Source organism: Chaetodon auriga, chromosome 16 (assembly GCF_051107435.1).
Source record: "Chaetodon auriga isolate fChaAug3 chromosome 16, fChaAug3.hap1, whole genome shotgun sequence".
Taxonomy (NCBI): Eukaryota; Metazoa; Chordata; class Actinopteri; order Chaetodontiformes; family Chaetodontidae; genus Chaetodon; species Chaetodon auriga.
In genome coordinates, this window is record NC_135089.1 from 1,356,397 (window position 1) to 1,374,915 (window position 18,519).

The 18,519-nt window shown below is 49.5% G+C and overlaps 3 protein-coding genes across 3 annotated transcripts; 2 read left to right on the plus strand and 1 right to left on the minus strand.

Moving 5' to 3' along the window:
- The first annotated feature begins 160 nt into the window (after positions 1 to 160).
- LOC143334533 (ras-related protein Rab-35) lies at positions 161 to 7,015 on the plus strand. Its single transcript, XM_076753357.1, has 7 exons — positions 161 to 331; positions 1,797 to 2,687; positions 4,064 to 4,114; positions 4,873 to 4,996; positions 5,090 to 5,214; positions 5,402 to 5,526; positions 5,765 to 7,015. Exons 2-7 carry the CDS (start codon positions 2,633 to 2,635, stop codon positions 5,912 to 5,914), a joined length of 630 nt encoding a protein of 209 aa, XP_076609472.1. The 5' UTR covers positions 161 to 331; positions 1,797 to 2,632; the 3' UTR covers positions 5,915 to 7,015.
- A 396-nt stretch (positions 7,016 to 7,411) lies between these two features.
- Positions 7,412 to 13,185, minus strand: anapc2 (anaphase promoting complex subunit 2). The gene is made up of 14 exons (XM_076753530.1): positions 12,660 to 13,185; positions 11,886 to 12,135; positions 11,470 to 11,791; positions 11,187 to 11,319; positions 10,815 to 11,040; positions 10,438 to 10,557; positions 10,236 to 10,353; positions 9,942 to 10,120; positions 9,718 to 9,859; positions 9,498 to 9,573; positions 9,158 to 9,361; positions 8,744 to 8,876; positions 8,407 to 8,648; positions 7,412 to 8,326 (listed from the first exon to the last, which is right to left on the minus strand). Exons 1-14 carry the CDS (start codon positions 12,756 to 12,758, stop codon positions 8,117 to 8,119), a joined length of 2,454 nt encoding a protein of 817 aa, XP_076609645.1. The 5' UTR covers positions 12,759 to 13,185; the 3' UTR covers positions 7,412 to 8,116.
- Positions 13,186 to 13,808: 623 nt separating this feature from the next.
- On the plus strand, positions 13,809 to 18,334 carry rnf25 (ring finger protein 25). The gene is made up of 10 exons (XM_076751561.1): positions 13,809 to 13,921; positions 14,216 to 14,287; positions 14,881 to 14,977; positions 15,543 to 15,610; positions 15,705 to 15,774; positions 15,893 to 15,964; positions 16,396 to 16,542; positions 16,619 to 16,708; positions 16,803 to 16,940; positions 17,407 to 18,334. Exons 1-10 carry the CDS (start codon positions 13,905 to 13,907, stop codon positions 18,088 to 18,090), a joined length of 1,455 nt encoding a protein of 484 aa, XP_076607676.1. The 5' UTR covers positions 13,809 to 13,904; the 3' UTR covers positions 18,091 to 18,334.
- The last annotated feature ends 185 nt before the right edge of the window (positions 18,335 to 18,519 follow it).

The window sequence follows — 18,519 nt, forward strand, 5'->3', positions numbered from 1 at the left end:
TTGATTAACAGCTTTTGTTTCTTATGAGTTGTGTACCTGTGTTGTGTTATATTCTGTGTCTGTGCAGCCGTGGACGTGAACATAATGGAGTTTAAAAATCTAGTAGCAGGCTGCACAGCGGTTGCACGGCTTGGTTTTTCCCACATGACGTGAACGCGGCATCAGATGATGAGAGTGGGTCATCAGCTGCAGACAGTCAGGTGTGGTCGGCGGGGAGACATTCCGACCGGAGCGGTGATCGAGTGGGTTCCACCAGGACAAAAACAACGTCTGCGGCGGATCTGGAAACATGACCCACCGGCAGACCACCGCGCACACCACAACGTCCACAGTAAGTTTCTTACAAATGGCGGCTTCAAAGTTTTTCCAAGGAGTGACAAGTTTTTTTTTCTGACGTCTTGGTGTCGAGAGCAAGTCAGCGGCAGGCCAGGGTCAGGCCCGGAGACCGCCAGTCCAGACCGCATTGAAAATCTGGACGTTTTTAGTTGTTATGGCCTCCCTGTTACTCATGTTGAAGTAGCTGCGCTAAAAGTTAACTTAAAGGACATTTTTGACTCGATTCGCTGTTTCGTTCCGCTCGTGGAATAACGTCAGCACCATCGACGCTCGTTAACCAGAGAAACCAAAAGTTAGAGACACCTGAAATTAACCGCCGTTCATCGTCCGGATACGACGCATTTGTGCGCCGAACTGTAGAATTTATACCAAGTTCTCAAATCCAAAGAAGTAACATGGAGGCTAAACGTAGCATCGTGTAAGGGGATCCCGAAAATTGAGAGATTTTCGAGGGAAGGCTGGCGAGACGTCCTCTAACGTAGAAAGTGTCGGACAAGGTGAGTTGTTGGTCACTGTCACGCAAACCTTTTTGTTGTAACGTCTCAGCTACAACCAGATCAGTAGAAGATGGTGTCACTGCAGCTGTTCCTTTACAGCACGCAGACCCCCGACCTCCCGTTGAACCGGCGCTAGTCACGGTGGATGTCCCGCGTCTGGCTGCGGATGATGCCGTCACACGTTCGTATGAATTCTACGCCAAACGACGTTTATAATCTGTGGGGGAAAAATAAATCAGCATGTCTATCGGGATGTGCTCATATTACAGAACTCAGGACTTTTCCTAACACAGCTGTCCTCCATTAAACGCACAGCCGAAGTCTGACGCAAACGGCAAACAGTAACACTCAAATTTGATATTATTCTTAAAACGAATGAAGTTTGGGGGACTCAGACAAAGCCGAATTGAACTATGACTAACGTAAGACTCAACAAGATGCTGAATTATATCCTACGAAGTGTTTTACCTTGGCTGATTCAAATAATCCTTAAATTGCACGTTTTTCAAGTGGGGATTCGTGTTACAGGCTTAGCACTTTAAGTATAACGTTATTTGGGCTAGATTAGCTCACATTAGCAATCTCCCATTAATTGCTTTCAAAGGCAAAAAGGTTTTTCCTGTTTTCGTGGAAAACTGTCCCAACATTAGCAAACCAGTCTCCACTGTCTTACTTCCCTGTTTGGCTCAGTGGCAGTCAGGAAAAGGCCATGACAGCTACACAGTCCTGCTGTCAGGAGCCTTTCTGCTGCTACCTAGCGAACTCAGCTAGGTTTTAGGATGGGGGTGGATAAAACAGGATGAGGAAGTTATATTTAGTGACTCAGCTGTTGTTTGAGGAGCAGGGAGGGAGGTAAGGAGGGGCACACACTGCATACAGAGGTTCAGCGTGAAATGCCAGTCGCCCTGACAGATGTGATCTCATCTAACCTCTCGTTCCCCTTTTCCCTCTTTCTCTGTTCAGCACCTTTTAAACCTGGGCTAAAGGAGCAAAGAGTGAGAGCCCTCCTCATGTGAAGAAACAGGGAACGGTTGACTTCTTACCCAACCGCCGGAGCAGCTGAAGTGAAATTAAGGGATCAGCTTAAAGGAACCTCAGCAGATGTGACCACGACTGAGCTGCAGTGGGAAAGAGGAACGTCTCAGTTTCTCTTCTTTAAAAGGGATGGAGTGAATGAGTGAGCGTGGAGGAGCTCAGGGCAGTAACTGGAGTCCTGATCAGCTGTCATCTCACCCGTCTGTCTGTCTGTCAGAGCAGCAGCCACACAATGCCAAACCCCCCCATCGTGGAGCCTTAGATGTGTGACTTTCAGAGCTCAGACCCCCGTGAAGACGTTGCGTTCAGTGTGGGACTGCGTCCAAAGGAGGAGGAGGAGTGACCACGCTGCAGCGACACAACTGTGAATCCACAAATCACTGAGTGAATGTAGAAGTGTGAGTCGTCAGGAGCTGGAAATCCCCTGCAGGAGCGTCACTGGGTTGAACTGGAACCAAGGTGGAAGCCAGCGCTCGCGCTCAGCCGTCAAGCATGAATCATCAACGCGGAGCCGGAGCTTCGTTTTCTGCTGGCTGCTGTGGTTTCGCTCTGAAACCAGAGGAAACGTTGTGAACATTTGAACTGGAAATCAAAGAAAAGCTCAAACTAAACGTGCACAAGTTCAACTGGAAATGTCCTGTTGCTGTGCTGCTCTGAGCTGGTAGCGCTGGGAGGAGGAGAAACCACCAACAGCGGGAGATCAGAAACATCACCTCCTCCTATGAGACTGATTTTACGTGGAAATCCAGCGAGCGGCCGTCCACATGGCGGGGAAGGACTACAATCATCTCTTTAAGCTGCTCATCATCGGAGACTCCAGTTAGTGCGTTTTGATTCTTTCACAGAAATCTGCAGTCAGTGGTTCTTCTTCTGTGGTGCTTCAGCTGGTGAAGAGAAACCAGCTGATTCTTACTGGGATAGCATGACGAAGACGAGCTGTGTGTTTCTCATTGGTCGGCTGCCCCCCCCCCCCCCCGGTCAGGTGCCTTCCCATCAGTAAATGTTCCTGCTTCTGTTTATTTGTCATCTGATAGAAACTAAGATATCGTATCGATAGATGTCGTGATGATTTTCAGGTAATGAAACAAACACCTGAACGTTCTCCATCAGATCTGCTGCAGCTCCCTCAAACAGCCAATCAGTGAGAGCGTTTTAGTCCACCTGAAGGATCGCCGGTCTGATCCACCTGTAACGTGTGTGCGTACGTGTTTCCGGCTCATTCTTTCCTCTAATTTTAGGATAATAACTCCGGTCTGGTCATGTTTTGGCGTAAGCTCTGGTGGTTGTGGACGCTCGCTCTGACACGAGCTGGATGTTCTAGCGTTAGCGGTTCTGTGACATGAGGGGAACGTACAGCAGGAAATACTTTAGAAAACGCTGAGTCATCTTAGATCGCCGTCCTCACTGCGGCACAGTGAGTAGATTTCACTGGACCGCGGCTGGACGCACCGAGCAGGCAGGCAGCAGCCAGCTGTGAGGACGGAAGCTCAGAAGGCCCAAAATTCACCTCTGAAGAGTTTCAGGTAGCTTTGCTCTCGAACATTTGGAAATAATTCTTTACTAGTTTTTTGACTTTAGAGGATTTGTACGTGTGTGTGTGCGCGTGTGTGTGTGTGTGTGTGTGTGTGTGTGTGTTTGTGTTTGTTTGTGTGTGTGTGTATGGGGGTGGGGGGGACTTCCTGTTGATTTTCAGGTTAGTGGAAGAGTTTCCTTGAAGAGAGTTTGCTGGTGTGGTGGGAGGAGTCGTGTGATTGGCGGCAGGCATTTGTTGGTTTCAGGGTTCGTCTGATGATGGTTTCCACCTGAAGCTCCGGCCGTGATCTGGTTTAACTGGACGTGTCTTGTCTTGTTTAACAAACCTTTTGATTGTTTCATGGTGTTTTCCTGCAGTGTGACTGTGATGTTGGCTTCGCTGAGACGCAGCAGGTTTCCTGTTTGTCTGCACGTTCAGACTTTGACCAGTTTAAGACAAACACATGCAACCAGTTCACATCTGTCATTTCCAGTTCCAGTTCATTTCTCGCCTCGCTTCACTTTGGTTTGTGCCCCCATCGCTGGAAGGGGGCTGTCGCTCAGGATGGGAGGTCGTGTCTTTGAGAGTAAACGTAGCGTCACTGTTGTCTCCTCCTGATTGGTCACGCTCCTCAAAGCCAGTGACTTGCTAATCTCGTCCCTCTGATCTGTTTCTCTCTCAGATGTGGGGAAAAGCAGCCTCCTGCTCCGCTTTGCAGACAACTCCTTCTCGGGTGAGTCAAGACAGTTTGCTGGAAGACAGTAAACGCCTCATCGTTAGGCAGAGCAGGAAGTCAGTCCCGATTGGCCAGAAACCCTCAGAGTGACACACCTGAGCGTCTGCTCGTAGGCACAGAAGTGAAAGCATTTAATCGAGTCATCTTATCTTCAGGCCGAGCAGAGCTGTCCTAACCTGTCAGACGCTCCTCAGGGAGGCGGCGTCACGCGCTGTGGGTGAAAGGTCGACTGTAGGACGTGAAACCTCGGAGTTAGAGCGACACAGTAAATAAAGTATTAAACATCCAACACGTGATCGCTTCGTCCACAACGATGTCCGTTCGTCAGAGGACACATTTCTAACACACTCCACTTAAAGTCCTTCATATCACAGATTCTTTCAGGTCCTTTAGCTCGTTATTTGCTCTCTCACACACACACACACACACACACACACACACACACACACACACATACACACACACACACACACAGTTTGACGACAGCGTCAACACACACAGGTCACTGATCAGAGATGCAAAATGTTGGAGGGAAACTCTCTGTCCCTCCGTCTGTCTGTCCCTCCGTCTGTCTGTCCCTCCGTCTGTCTGTCCCTCTGTCTGTCTGTCCCTCCGTCTGTCTGTCCCTCTGTCTGTCTGTCCCTCCGTCTGTCCCTCCGTCTGTCTGTCCCTCCGTCTGTCCCTCCGTCTGTCTGTCCCTCTGTCTGTCTGTCCCTCTGTCTGTCCGTCTGTGACCGCTCGCTCGTCTCCCGCAGGCAGCTACATCACCACCATCGGCGTCGACTTCAAGATCCGAACGGTGGACATCGACGGCGAGCGGGTGAAGCTGCAGATCTGGGACACGGCGGGACAGGAGCGGTTCAGAACCATCACATCGACGTAAGACCCCCCACACACAGACGTGCTCTGCGTTCAGGCGCTCTGGTTTGAGGCCGCGGTCCGTCACTTCCTGTGTCATGCGTCTCTCTCCAGGTACTACAGAAACACCCACGGCGTCATCATCGTTTACGACGTGACGAATCCAGAGTCGTTCGTCAATGTTAAGAGGTGGTTAAATGAAATCTCCCAGAACTGCGACAGCGTCTGCAAGATCCTGGGTGAGTCTGCGGCTCTAACTGTGCTCTGACGCTTCCTGTCGTCTGCGTGGTGGCGTGTTTTAAGGTGCTGGTTGGACGGACCCGTTAGGACCCGGGGACCTAAAGCAAAGCTCAGTCAGGCCTCTTTTAGTCTTTGAATTTGTCCTGAAAGAGAAGAAATAAATCTCCTCTCTCCCTTCGCTCTCAGTGGGAAACAAGAACGACGACCCTGCCAGGAAGCAGGTGGATACCCAGGATGCCTTGCGTTTTGGGGAGTCGATGGGGGTCCGGGTGTTCGAGACCAGCGCCAAAGAGAACATAAATGTAGAAGAGGTAAGTTGTCGTGTTTGCATGTGTAGATTCATGATTTCCTTCAGTAAAGTTTGATTATTGTTAGTGATGAATCCAAACCTGCAAACAGCTTCACTTTATTCACAGAGACGTTCACAGCACAGACGTAACGTTTGGTGTCGTATCTTAAAAACGACTGAAACCATTAATCAGCTGCGACTCTCGAACGTGGTCCAGCAGCTCTGAAGGCTCGGTGTCGTTGTTTTGTCGTCTCGTTCAGATGTTCATGGCCTTCACACACATGGTGCTCCGGGCCAAGAAGCAGAGCCAGAACCGAGCGGAGAGGGAGCGCGAGCGCGAGAAGGACACCGTCAACATCAACGCCCAGAGAGACCGAGACCGCAGGAAGAGAGGGAAGAAGTGCTGCTGAGACCAGGAACACGGCAAAGGGACGAGGGACGTGTTCAGTGTGCTGCAGTCACAGCCCGGCTGACCCCAGGTCAGCCTGAGGGACGTACAGTCTGTCAGCGCGGCCTGCAGCAGCCTCCAGCTTCCAGGAGTTAAAGGATCATTCTGGTGTTTATAGGCTCTTTACTACTAACCACACTCAGCATGCGGCTGGTTGGTCCTCCTGAGATGTCTCTGGTTCTACCTGCACAGGTGAAAAGGAACATTTCTGCTCATGCCAACGTGATCTTAAAATTTCCACTGAAACACCAGAACTGAGTGTTTCAGGTGAAATTCAGAGCGATCGATCTTAACGAGGTCGTGACCTTCAGCCCAGCTGACGTCTCCGAACGTCTTCGTGCGTCTAAATTATTACTGTTCTTCTTTTCATAATCCATTAATCTGCTGATTATTTTCTCCATTCATCATTTTGTCTGTCAAACATGAGAACTGAGTGAAAGAAGCCAAAGCCATCAGATGTTTGTTCTGACCTGGGATCAGCTGGGTCACGACCTTTCAGCCCAGATTAACGTGAAGCTCGACGTTCGTGCCGTCCTCCAAACTTTCCCGCTCCCGGGGCCGATGGCAGGGACCGAGCCGTCCCTCCAGAGGACGAACTCACGTCTCGTCCTTCTGCGCGGCTCTCAGAATCATCCGTACGCCTTCCTGTGCGACGAACGCCGCCGCCCTCAGGGCCCGCTGTCTTAGACTGGACATCCGGCTTCAGACAATCCGTCAGAGCACGTGACGAAGGGACACGTCTCTGCACAGGGAACATTGTGGTGAATGAGGGATGAAAACGCTGGTGTGGTCCTTTAACTTCCGACTAGTGAATCACTGTTATGTGCTGATGTTTTCATGTGTTTGTTTGTCTTAATACAAAGTGTTTAACCACTGAGGGAACTAAAGTGTAACCACGACACACTAACAGGTGTGACGAGCGCAGTCCCACGTCTGAGCGCCTTCAGGTGAGGCCAGTAACCGACACAGGACGGCCGAACCGTTCAGTCATGTTTGTTGTTTTTTTTAATGTAAATCTGTTGCCTAGCAAATGTGTCCAAATCCAAATAAAGCAATAAACAGACTTCCTGTTCGTGTCAGTGTCTCTCCACACGGGTCAGCGCCTCAGGTGGGACGACGTAAGAGTCAAAGGTTTCCTGATGAAGAGGATCAGCGTCTTCACAGCAACAGAGGAAATACAGAAACCTGAGCGGCTCGAGACGACAAAGACATCTGCATGAAGCTGAGTTCAGCCTTTCTCCTTCACTGCTCAACCATCACATCAAACAGAAGAAGAAGAAAAATTAGTTCCTTTGGTTTCAACAGTGCAGCCGAGTTTTAACACATTAAACTAACTTGAGCTCATTTTGACTCGTTTCCTTAAAGCTGAAGGTTTTTTTCTGTTCGTCTTCATAGAGACGGTTAAATGATGGTTTAATAGATTCAATTTGATGTAAAAATATGAAACCTTGAATTTATTATGGTGTCCAAAAAATCCCACTTTTTTAGATCCTTTATTTAGTAACAAAACCTCAATGTAGAAATGCTCAAGTTTCAGGTAAACATTCTCCATTTACTGCAGTACGTTAAGTAAAAGTATAACAGTGTAACTATATTCCTCCTCTGAGTGAAGAACAGTCCTTTGACAAACTGGTACTTTGCTCGTTTCGTGTAACGTCATCACGAGTTTATGGCTGAGTTCTGATTCTGACTCAGTGAACGCGTTTCAGAACACGTTCACTATAAATAACAGAGTGCAACAGGAAACTGGTCACACGCTTCTACCGTCAGCAGCTGAGTTCAGACAAACACACGAGACCTTAAAGAGCTTTTTATTAGAGAATACAAAAGTATTTCACATCAGTGTTCAGCACCAATAACCTTCACCAGAGCTGCAGCGCCAACACTGAGCGCTGCTGTTTGAGAGGGCGGAGGTGCTTTTATTTTGAAAAGGAAGGAAGAGCCTTCCTAAAATTGTGCTGCATTCATTTAAAAAGGAAAATCCAGTTTGACACACTGGTGAAATCAGCTGGATGATCCTGAAACTGAAGAGCTGTGATGAGCTGACGGCCTCAGTTAGCAGCTGTTCCAAAAATCTGAGGAGGGCCACATTTTACAGATTTCCCACAGCACCTGAATGCAGCGTCACTCCTGAGCAGTTTGTCCTCCTTGTTTTGAGCCTCCCTCAGTTGGACTTGGGGAGTCTGTAGACGCCCGCGGACACCATCAGCTGATGCTCCCGGACCTTCCTCTGCAGGAAGGCCTCCAGCTCGTTGACATCCATCTCCGTGACAACGGGTCCCGTGGCGACGAACATCCGGAGCATGGAGTGGATGCGGTCCAGCGTCATGCTGTCCAGGTTGGTGAGCATGGCCTGGATGTAGGCCCAGAACAACTGCAGGGACGGAGAGCAGGCGGGATGAGACGCAGTGTGTGTGTGCGTGTCTGTGTGTGTGTCTGTGTGTCCTCACGCACCTGCAGCTTCTCCTCCCTCTGCTCAGACTGGGTGGTGGTGTTGGAGTCTCTCTCCTCGTCGCTGTCGATCAGCATCACGCCTCGCTCCATCTTCTCTTTGGACGAGCCCGTCTCCACCACGTAGTAGCGTCCTCCCGCCTCCTCCCTCAGCACGCCGTGCTGCTGCCACAGAGCCAGCTTCCTGTGCACCAGCTCCTTGGGGGCGCCCAGCTTCACGCTCAGCTCCTCCAGAGTCCATGAATCTGATGGACGACAAAGAGGCGACGGGTCAGCCATGGCCGACCAGTATCTACCAGAATGTCTCAAACAAGCCCAGACGTGAAGCGACAGGTCGCACCTTTCTCCTGGAAGTGCAGGATGATGGCGGCGTGGATCGGGGAGACGGTGAGGTTGGTGAGGGTGCGGTCCTCCAGCTCCACGTCCAGAGTGACTGAACCCAGGTGAGGCTTCCAGCTCAGCGTCCTCATGGCCTGAAACACAGAGGACAAACTGCTGCTGCTGTGTGACTGTCTCAAAATCTAAACCTGAGGACAAACATGGAGGCTGAAGACAACATGATGTGTTTGTTACAGCAACTCTGAAACCTCAGCTGTCGTACTGTCACTGAATGCATCACCAGGAAGGATTTATTATTATAGAAAAGACAAAAAATTCATGTCCAAATAAAAGAAAAAAGAGCTAAAAAGTGATGAAACACAAAAATGTAAAACATTCAAACTCCCCCGACAGAACAGCAGCAGGTGAAGCTCACCTTGAGTTTCTCGTAGCGGTGCGTGTACGCCTCCATGGCCTGGCAGACGAGCGGGGGGAGCTCCAGCTTCTCCTCCTTCAGCTGAGGCCAGAACTCAGAGGACAGGATGATGGAGGACAGGGAGAGCGGCGGCTGCTCCTCCTCGCTCAGCCTCGACTCCTCCTCACGAATGTTACTGTTGATCCTCCGAGAGTCGGCCATGTCCTGACAGGAGACACGGGAGAGGACAAAGACTGTACTGTGACAGTAAACGTCTCCACAGAAACTCATCATCAGCATCACGTGCTGTTCTGAGATCAGTGCTGGTGCAGACTAAAACATGGTGTCAGACAGTGCTTACCTTCAGCATGACCTCGCAGTAGTGCATGTGAGACTCTCCGAACCGGAGCTTCAGCAGCTCCACGTTCCGGATTTCCCTGCAGACAAACAGCAGAAACCACAACAGACTCCAGTCTTTTACTTTCTTCAGAGCCGTTTTCCATCCAAACTTTTAACCAAAGAAAACGTGAATGAATGCTCGTTTGCGTCCGCGTGCGACCATCGGAGCCACCCCGTTGTACCTGGCCGTGTTGTAGTTGAGCTGGTGCAGCAGCCGGTCGGCCAGCACGGCTCTGTACTCGTCGATGAAGATGTCCTTGCTGCCGTAGATACTGACCAGCAGGCTGATGATGTCTGACGAGCGGCGCTTTGAGCCCATCTTATCTGAAACGAAGCAATCCAACACTCAGTTAAATCAGTGCAGGTGAACGCGAGCAGGAGTAAGGAGGAAGGTGCGTTCACTGACCGGGGACGGCGTCGGTTGGGTCCGGAGTCCAGTCCTCCGGGTCGTTTCCTTCTTCATCGCTGTCCTGCATCTCCAGAGTCACCGGGTCTCCTCTGGACAGCTCGGAGGCCAAGTCTGTGCAGCCTTCAGCGTCTCCGGTCAGACCGGCTACGATCTGTCTCACCGTGTCCTCCCGAGTCCTTAAACACACCACAGAGGCTTTAACAGCAGAGCTGAGGGGAGATTCTACAACGAGCTGCTGCGTTTGATCCGTCTGCTTAGAGCACAAAGACGAGGGAGCATGACCTGACTCACCTGAGGTACTTGCGGATTGGTTGGCAGGCCACCTGCAGGATGACCATGGATGGGTCCAGCTCTCTGAGGGCCTTGATGGCCGAGATGTAAACGGTGAGGATGTCAGACGTGTGAACTCCTGAGAACGACGGCACACAAAGACTCAGAACAGCTTCTATAGACTCTTATTACTGAAGCATCACTGACGCAGCAGGCCGCTGACCTGGGTGCAGCAGACGGCTCTCAAAAGCAGATTTGAGTGAAGTGAGGAGCTGCTGTCTCTGGTTGGTTCTTTCCAGACAGAACTTCAAATCTTCAATAGCAGCTTTGGATTCTGGGAAATCTGTAGATGTGTGTGAACGTCAGAGATAAAAGTTCCAAATCCAAACACTTCTGGGACAAAGCTCATCTACCCAGACCCATCTGAGCAGGTCCAGCACAGAGAGGTCCAGGATGTACTGAGCCTAGCTTAGCACAAAGCCTGGCAGCAAAGGGAACCTGCTCACCTGCTTACCTGCTTACCTGTCGCTGTCACAGGTGGAAACATAAACCTTCCAAAACTGAGTATCTTCAGGAGAATCCCACTGTGTTCTCTCTCACCTCTGATTATACTGAAGAGCTCCTCGATCCTCATGTTGACGTAGATCCTGCAGAAGAACTGATGCATGTGGCACCTCCACTGCTTCAGGACGGAGCTGGCATGCTGGCCAGCCTGAACGCTGGGAGCACTGGGAGTACTGGGAGCACTGGGAGCAGGTACCGGACCGTCTCTGTCCGCCTCACTTACAAACACTTTGCTCAGCCACCCCAGCACCAGCTCCAGCCACTGCACAAAAAACATGAAGGAGACGTTAGCTAACAGCTAATGAAGGGCGAACCCAGATAGGACAGACAGACAGACGGATGGACAGACAGACAGACGGATGGACAGACAGACAGACGGATGGACAGACAGATGGACAGACATTTTACCTCCTGGAACTCCAGCAGGAAGGAACGTTCATATTCTCCTCTGCAGTGCTGCTCCATCCGCTGCTCGATGAGCTTGTGCAGGATGGAGGTGACGGCCTCGGAGCTGACCCACTCCAGCAGCTGCAGTTTGGAACTACAAGCACAAAATGAAAGAAATAAAGAAGAAACGAGAACGTTTAGGAGCGTCCGTTCATTTGAAGGTGTGACTGGAGTCTGTGAATCTGAAGCACAGCTGAAGGCAGCGACATGGACACAGTGAACTCTCCTTCCTGAGTCCACTCACAGTATGTGGCTGAACTCCTGCAGCTGCTCCAGGGCCTCCTGACACCAGCACTGCTGTGTTGGGACCGCGCAGCCCCGACAGACCCCTCCCTCAGGGCCGTCTGGGACCTCGGCCCCGTCCTCGGCCTCCCCCTCCTGGTTCATATACACAGAGAAGGTCCTGCTGTAAAACTCCAGCACTCGCTCCTGGAGAACAGGGGAAGGGGAGAAGAGGAGGAGGGCTCTGATGATGGTGAAGGCCCGCTCCTGGAGGCCCCTGGGCCCGGGGCCACACAGCCTCCCGTGGCCCCCGTCCTGCCACGTACCCAGCCTCTCCAAACCACCTATGAGGAGGAGGAGAGGTTTGATTATTGATATAAACAAAGACAACCAGCGATCAGCGCTCAACTTCTGCACTCCTTTTATTTTTCTACTTGCACAGAAAAGGTTCCAGTCTGCCCATCAGAGTCCGGAAGGCGGTGAGGAGAACCCAGGCCCTGCCTCGCTCCTCCAGCTCGTTCTCCGGCTGTTTGAGTCCAGACCAGAATTCTGGAACCACAGAGGAGGAAAGACGCATCTGCAAAGTCTCCAGCAGCCAGCCGCCGAGGAGCCGCCCAAGACCCTGACAACAGAGGAGGTCCAACGAGTCCGAGAGGCTCTGCTCGGTCACCGGGCAGCCAGGGGACACCTGAAAAATGAACCATGATAAGAGATGTGTTCTGATGGACTCTGCAGGACTGTAGTCTCCAATATAGATCAACTGATCTCAGGCCTGTGAGGACGCAGGTCTGAGATCAGGGATGAAGGCACCTCAGAGAGGTTGACTTCAACTCCAGAAATGGATGTGAGTCAGAGTGAACTGTCCTTGGTCTTGGACTCTTGTTAAAGTCTACCGGTCTCGGCTAACGCGTTGTACGGCGTCATCTTATGAGGAGGACACTGTTAACAGCGTCTTACGTTAAAACGGTGACAGTGAACATTGAGAGTTAGCAGCTGTCATTGCTAATGCAAAGGGCGCAAACAGCGTAACGTGTGTGCCGAATTTTACTGATTAACGTGACTAATAATGTACTGTCCTAAGTTACGTCCTGACCGGCGTGAACCGTCGGTACAAGCAGGAAAACATTAAATCATGAAGAAACTGAACGGAATTCGGCTCCATGTTGGCTTCTGTCATTTGGCTTCATGAGTCCAGTGATTAAGTTCACTCACCAAAGCTGCAGTGACAGTTTCCCAAGCATCAGCAACACCCAGCTGTGGTACCGATCCCGAAATCTCTGCTGACTCCGATTCCATCACGATTTCCTCCATTTTCTTAGACTGTCTTCACAAACAACGGACTAGCTAATCAGAGCAAAAGATTTAAACTTCGGGTTGTTCGTCGTGTTATAACGTCTCACACGTTTATGTACAAGTACACATTGTGTCTTAGATATGTTTTATTAATGTAACAATTATTGGTCATTTCAGGAAAAACCTTCTACTATGAATTTGAAATATCGTATCATAGTTCTTCCTCACACATCGCGCGTTTACATCTTCTTCTTCGCCGTTTTCTTCTTCTTCTCCCAACTAGTTTCCGGCCAACAGTTTTCCAAGACGCTCGTGCTGTCCTCCACTGTTAATAACACGAATGATTATTACAAACAACCATAGTAGTGTCAGCATTTGTAATAACTGTGTCATTGATGGTTTTTTTTTTTTAAATATATGACACTGTTAAGCAGACACGATCACTATACGTACGTATTTATGAACAAGAAGAGTAGTACTTCCGGTGTGAACACGAAGTAAATGGATGTAGTTACAGACTACAATTCACAGATATTATGCGTGTAGACGTTACTGTCGTCTATAGTTTACGGTGTTTTGAAACTTTAACTGTAAATATGTTGTTTAGTTTCATTGCTCAGTCCTTTTTTTCTTTTGTCTTTTGTCCCCGTGGAGCTATATGTCCTTTTTTCACTAAGTGCAATGTTAAAACCGTCAAATTCCTTGTATGTGCACACACACCTGGCCATTAAAGCCGACTCTGATTCTGATCCTGATTCTAAATATAAATACATATCAACAATACACCTTTTAAAATAATACTGCCAAAGAAGAAGTGTAGTTACACACTGTGACCACTGGAGGGCAACGATCACTCATTCTTTCACTCAAGATAATCATTTTTTCACAACTGTCAAGTCAGACTATAATAACATGCACTTACTTCCGCCGCAGAAATTCAAAATCAAACATTCAAATTAGGCAGCGGCGTAGATACGCCATTGGGCTTCAGGAATAGTGTTGTTACGGCGGTAGCGGACGTAACGATGCTCGTTTTGTGGTACCGTTACGTAATTTTTAGCGAGTTGAATCGAGTTGCCGACACTTCTCGCCCCGACGCTTGTGTTTTGAAAGGTCTGTGCTCAGTCCTCAGTAGCAGCTAACGTTACTAGCGGCGGCATCATCATGGCAGCGGAGTGCGAGTGAGTTTATTGACATCTGGTCTCATTTTCACCCTTAAACCTCAAACACATTTGCTGACACTCAGCGTCTTTAGTCTACAGCTCATTAACGCAGTGGTCGACATAGTGTTCCGAGTAAAATCTGATGAAATATAGCCGATCTGATGAAGCTAATGTTGATTAGCAATACAGTGTGTGAGCTAACAGGCTAGCGTTAGCTTAATTTTGGGTGAATGTTAACGACTTAAAGTCAGAAAATAGCTTAGAATAGCAGCTGGACACGGTAAGCACTAAGTTTTGTCCTGTTCTCCGCAGTGTGCTGTCTGAAATCGAGGTGCTGCAGTCGATTTATCTGGATGAGCTGCTGGTCGACAGGAGAGAGGACGGGTGAGACAACAGTTAGCTCAAAGTGCTTCACTTTGCTTCATTAGCTTTGGCTTCGACAGGTGATTCTTGAGCGGCTGTCAGTTCAGGTTAATGTGGGAAAACTCTGCGATAAAGACACTGAATCAGTGTGACAGTGTCTGAGAACGATGCTCCAGATTTCTACCTCAGATTACCTGAACCCAAACCTTTGCCCTAACTTTAACTCAGCCCTCCACCTGTGCTCAGGTAACCACACCCAGTGATAGAAAGAAACTAAGTTCATTTACTCAAGTTCTGCACAGAAGTATTATGTTAAGGCACTTGTACTTGAGTATTTCAAGTTTCTGCTACTTCGTCTGTGTGCTCCACTTCGGTTCAGAGGGAAATGTTCTTTTTAAGTCATCAGTAATCAATCAATACGTTCTGTTGTAATATTATTGATGGATATTGAGACTTTATTGATCCTGCAGTGAAGCCGTCAAGCCCCTCAGCAGATAAAGTACATGAAGTATTTGAAATGAGCTCCACCTTCATCTGCTGCAGTGATTATGTTCAAATAATAAGAAGTACATTATTGTGAAACGGGCCATTCTGCTTTGTGTCGGGTCCTCCAGGGGCTGGGAGGTGAGCCTGGTCCTGTACCCGTCCACAGCCGAGGACTCTGTCTCCCAGTTCGTCCGGCTCACCCTGACTTTGACTCTGGATCAGCAGGTACGTGCTCCAGGATCTCACTGGGTTTCATCTCTCTGCAGACTGTAAACAGAGAAAAGCTGGTTTATTGATCGCGGACGCAAGCATTTTCCTCCATGAGTCATAGTAATAACTCACTAATTCATCTGTCGTGATCCGTAAAGGATCAAGCTGTAAACATTGTTATTATTGTTTACAAATCCCACCTGACTTCCTGTCTGTGGCTCTCTGCTCTGAGCTCATTGGTTCCTACTGGAGGTATAAACTTTGACAGCACCTCATAAAGATCTGGTTTCTTTAGCTTCTTTCATTTCCTCAAACAGCTGCTCAGTGTGGCTTCATTCAAACAAGCAGGAGGAAACTGTGTTTGTTGGCTGATGAATCCACATTTGGTTCTGATTGATGTGTTTTAATGGAGCTAAAATTAGATCTGTCAGCTGTGACACTCACTGAACTGTTAGCAGAAGCTTTCACTGCTGCTCTGAGTCTGAGATTTGATGACTAAGACAGAAAATGTAGAAAGTTCAGCTCAGAAACGCTGATGAACGTGAGAGATGTTTGACTCTTCCTGCTTTTCTGTGTTCAGTATCCGTCGTCTTCTCCAGCCATCTCCGTTCATAATCCACGAGGCCTCTCTGACGACAAGCTCAGCAGGTAACGAAGCTGCGGACCGACTCAACTTGCCGCTGTCACGCTTTTTAATGCTGAGTGTCAGATCCTGTAATCATGTGCAAACTCTTTCTCTTAGTGTCCAGAAGTGTCTTCAGCTGGAGGCTCAGTCCTGTCTGGGTTCGCCGGTGTTGTATCAGCTCATCGAGGTCACTGTGAACAGAGTTTTCATTGAATGCATCATTGATCAGAACGTGTGCTTTCAGTCTGTGACGATCTGTTGATTCATACATTGAAGTCTTGTCTCTCACTGTTTTTCTCCTCCAGAAAGCAAAAGAAATCCTGACTGAAAGCAACATTCCTCATGGAAACTGTGTCATCTGCCTGTACGGCTTCAAGGTACGCAGCTCAGCGCCGCAGTGATCAGCTGGTGGATGCACAAATAATCAGAAACTATTTGATAACTGATCAATCGTTCAGGTTCCTGCTTGCCGTTTGTGTGGATTTGCAGCTGTTAGTTACAGGTAATTTGATGACATGAACTCATTTTATAGGCAGATTTATCAGTAATGAGGAGAATCCTGAGGAGCGGTCCTGTATTTTTAGGATTGTTTAATGTTTATCTGAGTTTGTGGTGCGTTGTGAGCTCGTGCAGCCTGGACCTAAGCATGACACAGCAATAAATCAGCGATGATATGTCAGGGATGTGATTTCCAGCTGGTTCCGCTGCCCCCCAGTGGCCAAAAATAGTCATTACATCTGCAGAGATTTCCAGAAATCAGTTTCTGTTACAAATGTGAGTGAACTCGCTCGTGTTTGAATGTTTTTAGGAGGGAGAGACGTTCACCAAGACAAGCTGCTACCACTATTTCCACTGCCACTGCCTCGGCCGCTACGTCAGCCACTCTGAGAGCGAGCTCCGCCAGAGGGAGAAGGAGTTAGAGGAGGACAAGACCAGAAACTGGACAGACCATCAGGTTGGTCAGAGTCCTGCTGGGAGAACTGTTCTGGTGTCTGTCTTTGCAGCTCTTTAATCTCTGACTCGTCTCATAGGAGCTGACTGTGGTGTGTCCGGTGTGCAGGGAGCCTCTGACGTATGACGTGGATCAGCTCCTGTCCTCCCCTGCACCCCAGCTGCCGGAGGTGAGACCTCCTGCTAACGTAGACCTTAATGGTGAGGCGGTTTAGCCGCTTCCAGAACATCAAAACATTAAAGAGTTTTGTGTTTTTCACTCAGCTGGACGAAGCAGCAATCGGTTCAACCTTTCAGCAGAAGTGGTGTGAGCTGCAGAAGCTCCTGGAAAGACAGAGGTCTAAAGGGGGCATCATTGACCCGGAGGTGGAGTCCAATCGGTTCCTCATCCACATCAACGAGGTGAGAACGAATCAGAAGTCAGATCTGTGAGAGTGAAGATGTCACGCATTGAAGCAGCTCCAGGGTCAGTTATTAAGAGTTTAATGAGGTCTCAGACATGTGACTGCAGCACAGCTTCCAACTCTGCGACATTTCAGCCTGTTTGTCTGTGAGATATTTGATCTGCTGAAGAAATGATTCACTCTGAGCTGCAGTCTAAAGCTAAAAGCTTCAAACTGCTTGACACGAAGGGAAAATGACTGGTGTTCGAATCCAGAACCAAGAGGCCCTTAGCTTAGCTTAGCTTAGCTTAGCTTAGTTCATGTTACTTTATTTTAGCTTAGGTTAGCACAAAAACTGAGAGCAGGTGCAAACTGCTTGTCCTGCTTTGTAAAAGTGAAAACGTTCCTTCGTGTGACTCCAGAGCTTCTTTATTTTCGCAGCTCCTTTAACATTAATATTCTCTGCTTCGTGTAAACTCCCACAGACTCCTTCTGTTGCTGAAAACGGAAACCTGGACGTAGATGTCTCTCCTGGCCCCCCGGTACCCTCAGCTTCTAATGTTTCCTCTGATGAAGCTGGCGTCAGGAGGGACCGATTCGGTCCTGGACTGTCCCACTGCAGAGGCGGTCCGGGCCAGAGGCGTCAGAACCAGGCGAGGGGGCAGAGGAGGGGAGGCAGGTCCAGACCACAACACAGCAGAGCCGCCCCCGTCACGGAGCACCTGGACAAACTGTCTCTGTCCCCAGGCTGCACTGAAGGACCAATACAAGCCAAAGCTCAGGGGACCCATGGCCAACAGATGCAAGTAAATGCAGAATTATGTGAGTCTGAGACAGACGGGGACGTCTGTGCAGAGCAACAAGAGACCGCGGGGACCCCGGACGACCAGCCGGCGTGCCAGGCGGCCTCGGAAACTGAATGCCCAGAAGATGCTGCAGAGTCCGCCGGCGGCCGTGGTCCCCGTGGGAGGAGAAGAGGTCCTCACCGACCCGCCCAGCACGCCGGGCCCCCGGGCCCCGCGCACCATTACTGGGATGGACGAGAGTCAAGAAGCAGGGGGGGGCCCAACAACCTGTACAGCAGAGGAGGGGGGCCCCGCAGGGGTCACGGCAGGGGCTTCCAACACAAGGTGGTGCAGAGAGAGAGGGGAAGGGAGGAGGTGCTATGACAAAGGGCAACAGGAGGGCCAATGAACAAATGTGTGTGTGCCTCCATCATCAGTTTGCATAGATTAAAGCCCTGCACCAGAACTGACGTCCACCGTAGTCCCCCTCCCCCCTCTGCATCGCCCCCACCCCGCTCTCTGGTTTGCACTTTCATGCACACTAATATCAGATTCAGATGGTCGTTGCTTTGTGTTGTGGTGCAATATGACTGGAAAGAACTACAAATTAAATTTCCTCTGGATGCCAGCGTCTCCGTTTCCTGTCCTTTTGTAATTCGCTTCACTCCAGTTGATTGTCGCAGCTTTAATTTATCTCCTTTTAATTATGTGTTGAGATTTTGAAATATGTTGACAGTGATGCTGATTTTAGCAGAACACACCAGATGGAGCACTGAGGGCAGAGTGGTCCTATGGGACGCAGCTCTGGGGTCT

Coding starts and splice junctions, on each gene's coding strand:
- LOC143334533 (XM_076753357.1), top strand. CDS start 2,633: ATGGCGGGGAAGGACTACAATCATCTCTTTAAGCTGCTCATCATCGGA. Junction 2,688..4,063: donor GCTCATCATCGGAGACTCCA/GTTAGTGCGTTT, acceptor TTTCTCTCTCAG/ATGTGGGGAAAAGCAGCCTC. Junction 4,997..5,089: donor TTCAGAACCATCACATCGAC/GTAAGACCCCCC, acceptor GTCTCTCTCCAG/GTACTACAGAAACACCCACG.
- anapc2 (XM_076753530.1), bottom strand. CDS start 12,758: ATGGAGGAAATCGTGATGGAATCGGAGTCAGCAGAGATTTCGGGATCG. Junction 11,041..11,186: donor TCCTGCTGGAGTTCCAGGAG/GTAAAATGTCTG, acceptor TTTTTTGTGCAG/TGGCTGGAGCTGGTGCTGGG. Junction 10,121..10,235: donor CCAATCCGCAAGTACCTCAG/GTGAGTCAGGTC, acceptor GGTGTGTTTAAG/GACTCGGGAGGACACGGTGA.
- rnf25 (XM_076751561.1), top strand. Junction 14,978..15,542: donor CTTTGACTCTGGATCAGCAG/GTACGTGCTCCA, acceptor TTCTGTGTTCAG/TATCCGTCGTCTTCTCCAGC. Junction 16,941..17,406: donor TCCTCATCCACATCAACGAG/GTGAGAACGAAT, acceptor AAACTCCCACAG/ACTCCTTCTGTTGCTGAAAA.